This window comes from Caretta caretta, chromosome 10, assembly GCF_965140235.1.
Source record: "Caretta caretta isolate rCarCar2 chromosome 10, rCarCar1.hap1, whole genome shotgun sequence".
Classification (NCBI taxonomy): Eukaryota; Metazoa; Chordata; order Testudines; family Cheloniidae; genus Caretta; species Caretta caretta.
Window position 1 is genome coordinate 8,945,332 of NC_134215.1, and position 15,737 is coordinate 8,961,068.

A 15,737-nucleotide genomic window follows, 5' to 3' on the forward strand; every position below is an offset into this window, starting at 1 on the left:
TGTGATGTTTTCACATGACATGATGTCATTCGGATTCAGTGTCCTCACACTGCATTGTTCCTTGAGAACACTCATGTGACTTCATGATGACCAGACATGGAAGTGATGATGATGCATTGCGACGTGATGGTTTCGTGAACAAAGATGTTCTAACATGATACAGGATTCATTGCCACAGAAAGTAACTGGACCCAAAAACTTAACAAGATTCTAAAAGGGTCTGGACCTTTACATGGCTAAGAAGAATATCCAAAGTTATAGTAGACCCCTTCTTTTACAAACTAATGGAGGATCAAAACGTTAATAAAATTAAACATCTCAAAAGTACAGAAGATACAGTGCATAAGTTGCAAAACGATGCACTGCATTGTTTTTTGTCCTTCAAAACACTGCAACGTGATTTCCAATGCACGGAGGGCATTGGAATGTTAAGGGATATTGACTTGGTCTTCATCAGCATTACTTTCATTATGTGATTACTGTTTTTCTCCCACAGGAAAAAAAATTCATATAACCGGTTACTCATAAAATTGGTGTTCATAAAATCGAGGTTCTACTGCATCATATTTGATAAATTTTGGAAGGGATATTACATCTCGTGTATTAAGCTATTCTCTGTTATGTTCCATGATGATGAGACTTAGGCCTTGTCTACACTACCGGGGAAATTTGATCTAAGCTATCAATTTGAGTTACGTGACTAGCATAACTCAAATCGACATAGCTTAGATCAACTTACCGCCTGCTCCACACTATGCGATGTTGACGTGAGACGCTCTCCCATTGACTCCCCCTACTCTTCTCGATCCGGTGGAGTACAGGGGTAGATGGGAGAGTGATCGGCGGTCGATTTAGCGGGTCTTCACTAGACCCGCTAAATCGACCGCGAAGACCCGCTAAATCGACCCCTGATGCATCGCTCGTCGATCCCCCTGTAAGTGTAGAGAAGCTGTTAATGTGGGGAATAGAGTTTCCCACATCTGCCTAGTGCAAGGCTCTTACATTTTCCACTGAAGCATCTGGTGTTGGCCACTATCAGCAGCAGGACGCTGGACCAGAATGGACCTTGGGTTTGATCCAGCCTGGCAATTCCTACGTTTCTATGTCTTTGCCTTGAGATGGTAGGTGATATTGCATGTAACTTGATCTTATTTGCATACAAAAATCATTGCATTGCATCAAGTTCCGCACGGAAGTCCTCATGCGGCCTCTCTGCAAGACGGCGTAGAGATGCACTGTGCAGACATTTCCGACGCAGGGTGATACCGCTTGGTCACGGGTCAAAGATGTTACCCTATGTCACCACGAGTCACTACGCTTTCACACGACTTCCGCCTCTTGCGTCCCTAGGTCGTGACAGTCTCACGCGAGGTGACGTCAGTTCGATACACGGCACTGAGTCCGGCGAGGGGGAGAATGCGCAAGGGAGCCGTTCTCAGGCAGACACAAGGCCGGGGTAACGTTTGGGGGAAAGTCCAGACGGTGCCCGGGCACAGCTGCTGCTGTGTGTCAGGCACCACACAAAGGTCGCCCCCGAGAGCACAGGGCGGCCACTGGGCGGGGTGCAGGGCCCGGGGAGGTGACCCGCAGGGGTCTGTTCACGGGGGGCGTCGCCTTGCAAGCGACACGTGGGTGGTCTGGTCGCACGGGGGGGGGAAGGGGGGGCGGTGTCTCCTGGCACGTGACACGCGAGGGCGGGCCTGCTCGCCCGTGGCCCGGAGCCAGGCAACCCCGCCCTCCCGATCATGGCGCCCCGCCCACGGCCGGCAGCGGCTGCCTCACTTCCGGCGTCTGAGCCCTTCCTCCCGTGAGTCTCAGCGCCGCGTCCTGCCCGTCTTCCTCTCTTGCGCACCGACACCCTGCGCAGCTGCAAGATGGCGGACCGGCCCGGTGAGTGCGGCCCCGGGGGCTCCAAGGTGACCGGAGGCGGCGGCGGCTGGTTCCCGCCCAGCCCTGGGTCCAGGTCCTGCGGGCTGCCTCTGGCCCCAGCCCGGCCTCCGCAGCGTGACCCCTTCCCCCACAAAGGGACCCCCCCATGCCCCCAGGATTTCCTCCCTCCAGTGCCTGGCCCTCCCCTGCCCCCCGTGCCCATCCCCACACCCCCAGGATCCCTGCCCCGTGCCCATCCCCTGGACGGGGATCCCTGCCCCCCTTGCCCATCCCCTGGACAGGGGTCCTTGCTCACCCCGCACCCCCAGGATCCCTGCCCCCCTTGCCCATCCCCTGGACGGGGATCCCTGCCCCCCTTGCCCATCCCCTGGACGGGGGTCCTTGCTCACCCCGCACCCCCAGGATCCCTGCCCCCCTTGCCCATCCCCTGGACGGGGGTCCTTGCTCACCCCGCACCCCCAGGATCCCTGCCCCCCTTGCCCATCCCCTGGACGGGGATCCCTGCCCCCCTTGCCCATCCCCTGGACGGGGGTCCTTGCTCACCCCACAGCCCCAGGATCCCTGCCCCGTGCCCATCCCCTGGACGGGGATCCCTGCCCCCCTTGCCCATCCCCTGGACAGGGGTCCTTGCTCACCCCGCACCCCCAGGATCCCTGCCCCGTGCCCATCCCCTGGACGGGGATCCCTGCCCCCCTTGTCCATCCCCTGGACGGGGGTCCTTGCTCACCCCACAGCCCCAGGAGCCCTGCCCCCCTTGCCCATCCCCTGGACGGGGGTCCTTGCTCACCCCACAGCCCCAGGAGCCCTGCCCCCGTTGCTCACCTCTCGGATCCCCTCCCCTCCAATGTGATTCTCTCTGTCCCTGTCCCGGTGCTGCAGCTACTCCCAGACAAATGGGCACTGACTGGGCTTTCTCTATGTCTCAGTTCCCCTCAAAGATACCAGGCTGCTGGACGTGAAGCTGGGCCAGCTGCCCAGCTGGTTTGCAATGCGGGATTTCACCCCCTCCGGGCTGACTGGGGCTGTGCGAAGAGGTGAGTCTGCCCCATGAGCCAGCAGCGGTAGCCTTGGTAAAGGGCAATGCCAAGAGCTAGTGACGGCAAGGACAGATGTGGAGCTGCCCTGCCCTCTAGATCCCTTCCACATAGCCTAACCTTGCACACATTATCAGATCCTGCTCAGAGCCAACTGCAGGATCTGGGCCTAAATGTCCATACCTGGCTTTGCTGGGGAGCACGAGGTGGTAGTATATGCCCCACCCATCCCCCACTCCTCTCAGACTTAGAGCTTGTCTACCCATCACAGTGAAAAACAGCCTGCATCCACACTCGCTGCCGTGTGTAGATACACATGGCAATGAAAAGTTCTGGCAAGGGGGAGGCAGTGAGGAAGGGCTCTGACAGCTCTGCCTTTCCCAGCTGCTGGAGTTTCACTGTGGCAGCGGCATGCTAGACTTGTAGAGAGCCACATAGGGCATATACCCTAGAGTTCAGGCATGTTGGGTACTTAACCCTACTTGCCAGAGCTGTGCCTCATCATCTGTGGTGGTGTTTATACCTGTGGTAGCTGGGTGTGCAGCTTCTGTATCCTGCACATCATCACAAGCGTAGACCTACCCTCAGTGGGGAATGCTGCCCCTCGTTAAGGAAGTGGGAGTATCTCCTCTACTGAGGCTGACCAGCACCATGCACATATTTAAAAATACTGTCACCATCCTTCCCGTGAGGAAGAAACTTTGGCGCATAAGACAACCTCTAACTATTGTAGAGGTTAAGCAAAAATTTTCCCTGGAGACAGGTTATCCCACAATTGCCTGGTGCTGCTTCTGAAGCAGCTGGTACTGGCCACTGATACAGACAGAATACCAAACTAGATGGCCCACTGATTGATTCAATATGTCAATTCTTATGTTCCTAAAACAGGCACAGAAATGTTGCCTTTTATAGTATATTGTTCTGTTCTTTTGAATGTGTGTGAATTCATTAAGGTTGCTTTGTCAGCCTGTTCAGAGGTTTAATACGCTTTCAGTTTACATATCAATTAATAGATCTTTTAGAAGTTTTAAGTCAGTAAAATGGCCTGCTTATTCCTTAAAATTAGTGTGTGGGACCTGAATTTTATCACAAGAGGCAAATAAAATGTGTAATTTTAGGTGATGGTGGCTTGGTAAGAAACAAGCTTTTGGTAGAGATTAACATAATACAAAGACTAATGAAATTCAGTAACAATTTTGCAAAAACCCTAAGGACTAAGCAATTTCTAAATACTGTACTTCTGTGTAACTTCACGGTTTATGTAGGTGCCATATGCATCTTCAGATATCTTTAAACACATGTAGCTTCCAATGAGCTAAAGTATTCTTGACTAATCATAGTTGGGTAGACAGAGCATATAGTTCTTTAAAAAACTGGATAACTGGAGAAACAACTTTGATCTCATGAAAGTCACAGTAGTGTCTGGCTTGAAACAAGATACTGAGTCACTCTTACTCCTTTCCATACATGAGTCTAAAGCTAATACTGATCCTATTTTTCTTAACGTGAGAGTTGTCTTCTGGTAGACTTGTTTCTTTAGTACAGTGGTTCTCAACCTGTGGCCCAGTCAGCACACAGCTGTGGCCCATGTGACATCCCCAGGGCCATACAGATAATATTGGATGCGGCCCACAATGATAAATAGGTTGAGAACCACTGCATTAGTATGTTTAGAAAAGAGCATCTATCATCTCCAGTGATTTTTTGTTGCATTTTTTCTCATCTGAATTTCTGTTGAAAGGGGTGCAGTAAGTAACTGTACAAAATGACTTTTGAGTCGTAAGTATAATTGTATACAGGGTCTAATTGACACTGAACCTAAGAAAATAACTCTCTCCCCTATTTAGGTTATGACAGCTACTTAAATAAGTACATCAATGTGAAGAAAGGGGGCATCGGTGGTATTGCTATGGTGCTTTTTGGTTATGTTGTTGTCAGCTACGTTTGGAACTATGAGCATTTGAGTAAGTAAAACCTTATTTTGTATGGTTGGGCACACTAGAATAGTCTGTAGAACTATTTGGGGAAAAACATTTTATTTAAAAAACTGTTCCTGGAAGAGGAAGCAAAGAGAGAGAGAGTGCTTAACTTTCTTATTTATATATCTGAGAAACACTGACAAGACACATACTAACAGATTGAGCATGGGACTAAGAATCGGGGGGCTAAATTCTAACCCGATTCTGCTGTTTTGCAACTTTCACTTAATTTTAACCAATGTAGAAAATGGGTCTAATACTTGCCTGTCAGAAGTTGTGAAGATGAATTAGCGGTTTGGTAATATTTAGGAATTAAATAATTTACAAAATAGTACTTGTGCTAATGGCGAACAAAGATGATCTCACTGCTTTTACTGTCCAGCAGTAGTCAACTGCCTGCTGTGTAGTGCAATCTTAGACTGTACTTTAAATACGTAAGTACTAAAAACGGTCTTTATGACTTCAGCATACTGACTTGTTTTAATTTAAATAATGCAGAGCATGATCGTTGGAGGAAGTATCATTGAAACATTAACTTACTGCAGCAATGCAAGTTACAGCCCTGGACCTGGACTCAGCTGCTGGAACAACTTTCCCTGATGAAGGCATATAAGCCATTTTCACCGAATTCTGTACTGTTATAATTCCAGGCAGATTCTATGACCAATAAAATATGTACATTTAAGGTTGGTTGGTTTATGTAGCTAATATTCTTAATATGGTGAGACTTTCACTTTCTGGTGCTGAAAAGTGAGTGTGTGTTGTCGTCCCCCCGCCCCCATGGTAGGTATAATGAAGATGGTTAGAAAGCCTTTTGCCATTTAATAATAAATAGGTCTAATGTGCAGAGCAAATGACTAAGGATAAGACTGATTAATCTTTAACTATTTTACTGAGCAGTATTACCACTGTATAGGGTACCTTCTACTTTAATGATCCCTTCACTTCAACCAAATTGGTGCAAATGTTACTGGTCAGAACTTGTTTTAACAGGATTCTTACTGTTGTGAGTGGAGCAAAGGAGAATTCAATTGTTTAAGATGCCAACAGACACTTTATTGTAGCCACAGATGCCTAAAACTCATAATCATGGTTGCCTCATACAAAACAAAATTTATCTGCTGGAGGAACCCTTTCATCCTTTTTATTCTGTACTGTTCTTCTAAGTAAGATCTCTGATCGTGGTTGTCTTCAATAGTATGTTGCCAAGCAGCTCCTGCCACTGGTCCTAAAAGGCTTCCATAGATGTGTGTAGAACTACCCTTGCCCAAGTGATGGTAAAGGCAAAATGAAAGCAAAAGAGTAGCCTGAATTTGAAATGGAATGTGACAGATTATTCTAAATCCCAGGGAAAAGCAACTATGCTAAAGCTATTGTGTTTTTTTTTTTTAAATAAAGGGGCGGGGTGGGGGGGTGGAGATTAAATGAAACTTCTACAGCAGCAAAGTCATGTTTGCCAGCTGATACTTCCAACCGTGATGGCGAAAGTCTAAATAAGCAATGGAGAGTACATGGTTGTCACTTAAAGCAGCACAGCTTTGATATACTCAGGACCATGTACACTAACAAAACACATCAGTAAGTAATGATGCCACTGTGTTCAGAAGGATGCAGGGGCCAGTGCTTTATGGATGAATTACAAGAGGTTGTTTATATAAAGCTAACAGTGATAAGTGATAACACTGTTAGCTGTTAATGGGGTACAGAGGCTTACCTGTTAAGAACATGGTTAGAATAAAGGTCTTCCTAGAGGATAGCAGGGGGCACTTCTCTGTTCAGCCGTATTATAAAAAAAATTACTAACACAAGCTGACTATAGTGAACTAAAGCATATCTGCATAAGAGTAAGTGTAGACTGGGTACTTGCTTAGAGATGTAAAGTCTCTCACAGCCCTGTGCTGGAAGTATAAACACAAGTTTGGTACCTGTTTATACACTTCAGGAACAGAAGTCTTGACGTGTGTGTTCTGAAAAATGCAGAATGAGTAGTACAGTCAGCCAATTTACACTTGTGGATTTAATTTTAACTTTTAAGTCTGAATGTCCCACTGTGTACTAGAGGGAGTATCAGTAAGTACAGCTTCTACAAACTGACATGTTTTTTAAATTAATCAGTTTAAATCAACACAGGGCCTTCTCTTCCCAGCCATACATTACCCTTTTCCTGAGAAATCACAATCTAATTTTCACAGCCAACTTTAAAACAGGAAGGAAAAAACAAAGGCAGATAGGCAAATGTAGACAGATGCTCGAGAACAGAAAAGGCTCACATATTCCAGATGCAACAGTGGGGCTTTTTTTTTTAATTCTCTTTGTCATTGGCCCTTTGAAATAAAGTCTTACAAAATTAAGGTGTTTTGGCTTGGAAAAACATGCTCCTAAGAGGATACTCTCACACTCAGAGTCCAATTTAAAAGCAATCTCAAGAAAATATAGTTCCATTTATGTTTCGAGAGCCTGTGAAGATAGTTGTGCAATTTGACTGCTTGTAGGAATGCCCACTAACTTCATCTGTTGGTATCCATACACTGTTACACCATCAAAGCTACTTCAGCTCTGAGTTCAGGGTTGCTGTGGTGAGAACAGACCTGCTCCTCTTCTACAGCCGACGCTTTCGTGATTTCAGCTAAAACCATAAATGTAAGTTCATTCCACTAGAAGTGGTTTTCACATACAAGGACCAACTTCTCACCCTGCAGAACAGCGAGGGGGAAATGCTTCCAGCCAAAGCATAAAAATTTTTATTGCAGTTGGACAAATACTTTACATCTTGGTACACAACATGTTATGTGAGCCATCAGAGCAGGTTAAGAAATCTCAGATTGAATAAGGGAACATGGGGCCTCCTTTCAAGGGCTGCATGAAAAGCTCCCTCACTGAAGTGGGAGGCATTTCAAGTACTAGTTCTTCCAGTTTGTCTTCCTCCTTGCACAAGGATTAACAAAAGGTTGGAGGTTCCCAAAGGCTATCCTTTACAGAAACACACTGGTGCAAGATGTGTATTATGCTGAATGTTGTATTGGTGAGGGCTTGCACGTCTATTTGCCTTTAGATCTACCTCCCAGCTAGGCTCAGTGAAAGAAGGCAGAGGCCAAGATCTATTTTAAAAGGTTAAAACATAAAAAATTGGACAGTTACAAAAATGTTTATCAGCAGCCAGCCTCTGGCCACAGTTCTTTCACTAATGGCGTTTAAAAAAAAAACCACCTGATCAATAGTTCAAGGAATAGTGCTAGGCGGAAACCTTTCCCCAGTGTAAAGATCCTCCTTGCACTCTCTTCCCTCTGTGCTGTCTCACTGTCCGCTAAGAAAGGCCAGATGTCCTTTGGTGCATCTGTTGGCGTAATGTCCTTTTTCACCACACTAGGAAGGAAAAAAGTGAGACATTATTGTGGCTTTTCCCAAAAGTGGCTTTAACAAATCAACTGGCAAATAGTTCTAGTTTGGAAATGATACCATTTGTACACAAGAGACAATATTCAGCAAGTTAATGCATTCTGTACTATACCATGAATGAGATTCTTGCCACAGACCCTTTTGGGGCCACTTGACTGTTAGTGGCAGGTAAGTTCTGGTCCTATAACCTGAACACCCAGGTTTCATCTGAACATTGGGGTTCTTGGCACTACCAGTGGGAAAGGGCTGCAATAGAGACACACAAAGCCCTGAGGAGATTTAACTGCATTACTCTGCTGTAGAGGAGGCTTTTTACCTGCTGTATTTCAGCACCTGAAACCTCAAGGACTCTGATCAATGTGTATGATGAACATGGAAGTTAAGATATGAGAGTCTTCTTGTCAGCCACTCTGGACTACAAGGATAAAACTCAATCTGAACAAAAGATGCTTTCTATGCTCTCAAATAGCCTTCTAAACTATGAAGCCATGACATATCGTAATCCGACCCTCCTACTTTCTCCAGATGTACAATTTATTTGAATTACTTCTTTAAATCCCAGCCTGACAGCACTCTTTTATTGATGACTATGCAGAGAAACTGCTTAGCCTTGGGTAGAGTAGTGACTTCAATGCTCCAGCTGCAGAAAAATGGAAAGTCATGCATTGATAATCAAACCAAACAAATGCATGACAAGAGTCATGGTAACTAATTTAAATCAGAATATCCTTTATTTTCCAATAAACATCTGACTTGAAAGTTAGAAACCATTAAACATACAATCTCAGTGCCTGGTGGGGAAGCCCTGTGGTAAGAGAGAGAACAGGGCAGGAGGGAGGGAGAAGAGAACTGCTGCTGCCCCCATGTCCTCTTTTGTGCTGCTTTCCTGCTTTACCTTTGACAAAGGCAACAGCATTGCATAGATTAGTTGTAAAAGAGCACTGGAAGCCTATGACTTCTCCCCTGCTGCCCTGCCGAACTATGACATACAACTAGCCCCAATTAGAGTTTCTGCTACAAAGGAAGTTAATGGCAAAACTCACAAGGATAACTTTAGTGGGTAGGTTTAGGCCCTTTGCCTCCACTGAAACCCAAGTCTTGTATTAAATTGGAGCCTTAGAGGTTGTCAGTGAAACTGATTTGGATGTTTGCTGTTATAATCATGTAGCCAGAAGAAATGTCAAGTTATAGAAGATAATGATGGAATCTGAGTCCAAAAAACAAACAGTCTTAGTTGTATGTTTGGATTATTAAGTGACTTAGTTTTGAATAAAAAAATGTTTAGGTTCAGTATTAATGCTAATGCTCATCTTGGCCCGACTCACTGAAAAGAGTGGCTAAGAAGATCCTTGCTACCTACAGTAGCATTTGGGGATGTTTCTACAAAATGTTAACGGAAATTGAGGTTTCAATTTAATTGAGGAGCTGCCTGCAGCACTAACTGAGAAATTTGGGTTTGATGTCTTGTTCCTCAGTTTGGCAGGAACTAAGTGTGCTGTGACAGAACCATCTTCAGCCTTTCTTGATTTGACTGCATTGTGTATAGTCACTTTCCCCTGTTGTTTGGGTGATTTTTTCCACACAGCAACAGGGTAGAAGCCTTTTTAAAAATGGGAAAATGCAAGGAAGAACATTCAGGGGCAGGGGTAGCATCTGAAACAACTTTTGACAAGGTTTTTGAAACTGGCTCAATTTCAGGTTGATAATGTCCTTTTAACTGCCACCAGTGGGGTTTTCTGTGATTAACAAGTGGATCAAGTGCATTGAATCACTTCATACAGGCCACTGAGGAGCCACCTGACCATCATTACCAACCCACAGACTCCATAGCTCAATACTAACTCCCTGATCCCAAGCTGCACCCCCTATCCAAAATACATGTTGAATAACCAGTGCATACATTTCAATACTTTTCTTCATGTCAATGCTTCTTCACAGGCCCTGGTGCCCCAGCAACTCAGCCACCTGTTCCCTTTACTGCACTCTGCACCAAGGTGAAAAGTGATGTGACAGGTGACTAGCAGCACAAAGGATGCACTAGTCAGTTTAGGTGACTTTTACCTTGCATTTTTCAAATGCAAACACCCTCTGAGAGTTACCTTGTAACACGTGACCTGCTCCAGCGGCCGGGGACCTCTGTTCCCCACGTTGTTGTTTTGAGACTGCATAACTCCGATGACTTGTGGGGTCCTCTGCTGGTTGGGAGAAGAGTTCTGACTTGTTAACTGGATCAAGGATGATGACCTTTGTAATGGCGGATTGTTATTTTGCTGGGAGGGAAGAGAACATCCCATACATTGAATGATAAATTTTCCTCTGAATTTATTTAGAAGGTTATCTGCCAGCCCAAGCTCCAGAGATGAAAGTTCAGAAACAGTAGGGCATACAGGGCTTGACCTAGCAACCAAGACTTCCCTCACAAAACAGATCTACAGAGCTGGGCTAGGCTGCTGGATATGTCCATTATAGCTCTGTGACAGGTGTCAAGCAGATTTTTTTTTTTAATCTGGCAGATGGTTCTTGGAATAAAGAAAACACAGATGTAGATGATATACTATGTAACATGGTAGTACTCTGTGACCAAGGGCTTACACTGCAATATACAGTGATCTTAGGACTTGTGCTTGTCAGTGTAGCAGAGCTCAGGTGCACTGCTTAATGCTTACACAGTGCCCACCTTCCAGACAGTCCACGGAAAGGAACTGTCACTACTGGCCATGCATTTGCCCTCTCAGCTGAAGGAAGGTGGCAGCAGCAGAATGATGACTGTGGAAGAGGGAAATCAGGGGTTCAGTTAGGAGGAAAAAAAAACAACCCCAGAATGAAGAAGGCAGCAACTGTGATCAATGCCAGAAGTAAGAGGAGAGAGGAAAAGGATAATACGTTGCATTTTTATGGTGGATTTCCTCCAATGATCTCAAAGTTCTTTAAAAAACTTTTGGTCAAGTTTCAATATGCCTGTGAAATAGGAAAGGATTATACCCATTTTACAGATGTTTTCCAAGACACAATGAGTGGGATAAGAGTCCTGATGGCTTGTTCCTGTTCTAACCACTATACCACATGCCCTCTTAAAAAACAAAGTCAAATTTGTTTGTTATCTAATTGAGCTATGCTTCAAATGTGTTGTCTCTGAGAGAGGCAGGGAAGTCGTGTACCTTTTGCTGGGGTTGTGTCGGCTGAGGCAGTGGTGGTTGCTCTGTGGTTCCCATAGGCAGTTCAAATCGAGGACTGGTTTATAAACACACAAAGAGAAAAGACACACAGAGAATTGATACTAAAACCAGAAATTGGCATATACCACCAGCACAGCACTGAACCAGTTCCTTAAGAGACCAATAACTGTCCAGAGAGCAAAGCAAATGTTTAGTTATTTAAACTGTGCTTCACAACAGGTGGACCTTCTCTCCTGTGTTCTGCTGCTTAGCCTTTATAAACTAAAGTGGTAGGGGAGGTACTGAGACAGTAAAGAGTATTTCTGTATGCAGCTGTGAAGCATTCTGGATATATACTCATGGAATCTGCAGTTGTCCTCACAACCTTTGTTTGATGTCCCAGAGTTGTGTGTGTAAATAGCCACTTGCCTCCTTAATCTGATATTTGGAAAATGCAATGCAATATAGTAAATGCCCATACCAATTTTGGCCATTGAATGAACTGATTCATATGCAAGGATTAAAAAAATATATACTACAAAATAAAACAGATGTGCAGCTGAAATCATAACAGTTGGAATAACGTGTCTAGAGTTAAGAGGACCAGATCAACTGTCATTAATTAAACTGCTTTGTACAAGTTGTATTGACCATGTAAGCACTGACTGACATTTTCAATGTCTTCTTGGGGAACACTGGTGTGATTTGCCCAATCCCTTTCGGTCATCCTGACTACAGATTCTTTTCACTTTTAAGAGGTAAACTCAAATATGAACAAAACTTCAGCTGTGTGGTACAGTACAGTTATTGCATCAGTGCTGCAAATGTTCTACACTGATGGGTGCAATATAGGTAAAACAGACCTGATGGGTAACTGATCAGAGAGGAAACTACAGATGACAGAAAAGGCCCTAGAACATACTCACTGCATGAATTTACAAGCAGGCCCCTCTGGACAGAATCCCACCAGGTAATTCACACAAATGACTCTTCGAGTGTGTCTGTGTCTGCAGAGGGGACCTATAACATAAAACTTCATAGATCACATATATTACACACATACCCCAGCACCTACCAGTAGCACATATGGGAGGTGGATTACATTAGCCTAATTTTTATAGCCACAAAAGCAACACCTATGAACCATACATACCGTGTTTACAGAAGCCTCTGTCATACCAGGGGCAGTCTTTGATCTTAGACTCCGGGTCAATGTGCAAGAACGGACACTCTTTGTTACTGCACTCTCCTGTACAAAAGTCAAACACACGCCTTAGGTATTGTTTTGGGAGGGGATTCAACCTCATTCATGCTCTGTTTCCTAAGTCATCTAGTCCCAGCAAAACTGTCATGAATATTTCTAAATCCAGGCACAAAATCTATTTGCCTGCCCTTTACCAACAACAACAAATACTCCCTGCAGGTGAGAAAGATTTTGCTCAATTGGGTTATTTAGATGCGCATTTAAAAATAAAGTACACTGGAAAGGCAAGCCATTACAGCCTAATTAAACATTTAATGCAGCAAAAGTGTGGCGAAATTACAAATTACATGCTAACCTCGATCCAAGGAAACCTACAGGACTATAATTTTCTAACAAGTTGCCTCAATATGTTAATTTAGCCCAGGTCTCCAGAGCTGAAAGGCTGATGCATTAAATTTCTGGACCCTTGAGCCTCCTGTCACTCATCATCTGCTGAAAAATTAATTCATGTAGAGACCATCTATTCATCCAAATCAACTCTGATCCAAATCAGCATAACAGGTACAAAACCCCTTAAAGTCATGGGGCAGAGAGTTCAAGTTAGGGACAAGCTATGAAAGACAAAACATTTTAAATGTGTGAAGCGTTAAGGTGGTAAAATACAATGTGGGACTAAACTGATCTGATCAGAGCTCGTAAATTACAATCTAACAAGCATCAGTAGCAGACATAGAAGGGTAGAGAGGGCAGATGAAGCAGAGATGACAGGTATATACCAGGGTCCTCTTTGCCTATTCCCATACTAGCAAGTGAAGTCAATGAGGAGCCACAACACCCCTTACCAAATTTGGAGTAGAAATAACACTCAGGCATCTTGGTCATGTCATACTCATGCAGGAATTCGCACTGGTCTCCTTTCTTGCACAGCCCTCGGAGCCAGTGTTTGCAAACAACTGTCTTTTCTCCACTGATGTGTCGGAAAGGACACATGCCTCCTGTGGATGGAGAGGGCAGAAGCAAGAATGAAAAGTTGGAACTTTTAGTGCAAGAAGTTTCATGCAGGCCTACAGGGCAGTGATGGTCCTTTGTTTGAATCCTGGAAGAGGAGGAATTTCAGAAGTCTTTACATTTGCATATGAATTTACCATTTAGTGCTGGTGACATGTCGTGAACTGACAGCCCTAGAAAGCGAGGTCTTCTGCTTATCCACGTAGATGGCTAGGAGTTCAACAGCCAGATCCTCTGCATGGCAGTCTAGTACCCAGTGCCCAAACACCTCAAAGGGGTTTGCATGTAATCAATTCAAGCCTCACCCTCCTGAACATCTCAGTTCACGCATCATCCACCTTACAGGGATCCCACCATTGCATCTTCGCTTTGGAGAGCTCCAGTGCGTGAAATATGGTCCCTCTTGATCTCCATCTCTACTGTCTCTCTCTCTCTCTCCCCAACCCCTGCAATATAACTAGGGTATTATAAATTAAGATAATATAATTAATGAACTGCCAACCCCCCTATTTATCCTATTTTTGTTTCTGTCAGAATACAGTATTAGGGATGTCACTTGCCTTTTCCACAAGCAGCTCTTAAAAAAAATTCACAGACAGCAGCACCTGATTCTGTGGAGAAAAAAATTCACAATTAAGGTTTCTGAAACTCAGCAGCCATGTTAAAAGTGTTTCCTTCCATCTGGAGATGCGCTAGTTCTGGGCATCAAAAGCAGGAGAGCAGTATTAAAAATTCCCCTGGGAAACTGCATGTTAATGGAATATATGAACTTTCTTGTGCTGGTCTCAGCCATTTGGCTCTTCAGAGTATTTGTTGTTTCTTTTATGTCAGTTTCACATTTGTGAAAGAAATTGACAGTCCTGGAGTCTGAAATCTCATACAGTATTTATCCACTGAACAAGTACAGCATGGTCAACAGCACACTGCCCCTTGTGATGCACGATGACCCTGACTTAGAGCATCTGAAGAGTGCAAGCAGAGTCAAACACAGGGACACTAGGCTCGCCAGCACATATTGTTAAACTGTGACTCTCCTCCCACTCCTGGTGTCCTACCATCAGGACACAAGGTTTTGTGGCTCAGCCACAGACCTGCTGTGACCAGGGACAAGTCACTTCACCCCTCTGTCCAACCGTTTTCCCCATCAATAAGGTGGGGATTCTGATGCTGACCTTCCTCACAGTACCTAGTGTCCCTCATCCAGCATTAATGAGATAACGTCTGTTTTCAAGCAATAAGCATGCAGATCAGACACCAAAATACAAAACACATTCCATTAGGCCATGAACGAGAACCTGTGGGGCCATCTGCTCAGTGCTGGGGTGGGGGTGTGGGGTTAAAGGGATGAAGGAAGGGTCTCCTCAAGGCCTTGAGGGGAACGTTCCCTTAGGAAGAAAGATCTGGAGAAGTCTCCCCAAGGGAGCGGGGCAGGGGTGTCCCCCCCCCCAGGTCTGTGGGGGGGTCTCCCCAGGAGAGAGGGGGTGTTCCCACCCCCGGGCCCGAGGGGGTTTTTCCCTCTGGGGGGCCGTGAGCAGGAAGGTCTCCCCAGGATGGGGGGGTGTCCCACCCCCGGGGGCCGGCGGGGTTGTTCCCTCTGGGGGGCCGTGAAGGGGGAGGTCTCCCCAGGAGGGGGGTGTGTCCCACCCCCGGGGGCCGGCGGGGTTGTTCCCTCTGGGGGGCCGTGAGGGGGGAGGTCTCCCCAGGAGAAGGCGGGTGTTCCCCCCCCGGGGGCCGTGAGGCGGGGTCTCCCCAGGAGAAGGGGGGGGGTCTCCCGGGGGTGGCGATGCGGAGCGGACTTCCCGGCCCCTCACGCACTGTCCATGCCGGGGAAGGGCAGCGGCTGCGCCCCCAGCTGCTGCTCCACCGCGATCTCCAGGTCGAACTTGATGTGGTCCACGCTGGCGATGAGCTCCTGCATGGTGGCGGCGGGGCGGGGGCCTGGGCCGGGGACGCGCGGGGCCGAGGGGGGAAGAAGGGGCGGGGGCGGGGGGCACCGGCTCAGCCGCTCCGGACCGCCCGCCCGCGGGATGCTGGGATCTCAACTCTCACCCGCCGCCACCTCTGACCCTCT

At 46.1% G+C, this 15,737-nt stretch overlaps 2 protein-coding genes across 4 annotated transcripts; one reads left to right on the forward strand and one right to left on the reverse strand.

Moving 5' to 3' along the window:
* Positions 1-1,758: 1,758 nt before the first annotated feature.
* ATP5MF (ATP synthase membrane subunit f) lies at positions 1,759-5,588 on the forward strand. The gene is made up of 4 exons (XM_048867846.2): positions 1,759-1,890; positions 2,817-2,924; positions 4,772-4,888; positions 5,402-5,588. Exons 1-4 carry the CDS (start codon positions 1,875-1,877, stop codon positions 5,428-5,430), a joined length of 270 nt encoding a protein of 89 aa, XP_048723803.1. The 5' UTR covers positions 1,759-1,874; the 3' UTR covers positions 5,431-5,588.
* A 2,033-nt stretch (positions 5,589-7,621) lies between these two features.
* Positions 7,622-15,723, reverse strand: CPSF4 (cleavage and polyadenylation specific factor 4). 3 transcript variants are annotated; one of them, XM_075117585.1, is made up of 8 exons: positions 15,482-15,723; positions 14,227-14,277; positions 13,501-13,653; positions 12,608-12,703; positions 12,381-12,474; positions 11,458-11,530; positions 10,399-10,491; positions 7,622-8,266 (listed from the first exon to the last, which is right to left on the reverse strand). In XM_075117585.1, exons 1-8 carry the CDS (start codon positions 15,582-15,584, stop codon positions 8,198-8,200), a joined length of 732 nt encoding a protein of 243 aa, XP_074973686.1. In that variant the 5' UTR covers positions 15,585-15,723; the 3' UTR covers positions 7,622-8,197. The 3 variants fall into 3 exon arrangements, with proteins under 3 accessions (XP_074973686.1, XP_048723799.1, XP_048723798.1); XM_048867842.2 differs by having other exon boundaries at positions 10,399-10,494; positions 15,482-15,722; XM_048867841.2 differs by having other exon boundaries at positions 10,399-10,569; positions 15,482-15,718.
* Between the last annotated feature and the right edge of the window lie 14 nt (positions 15,724-15,737).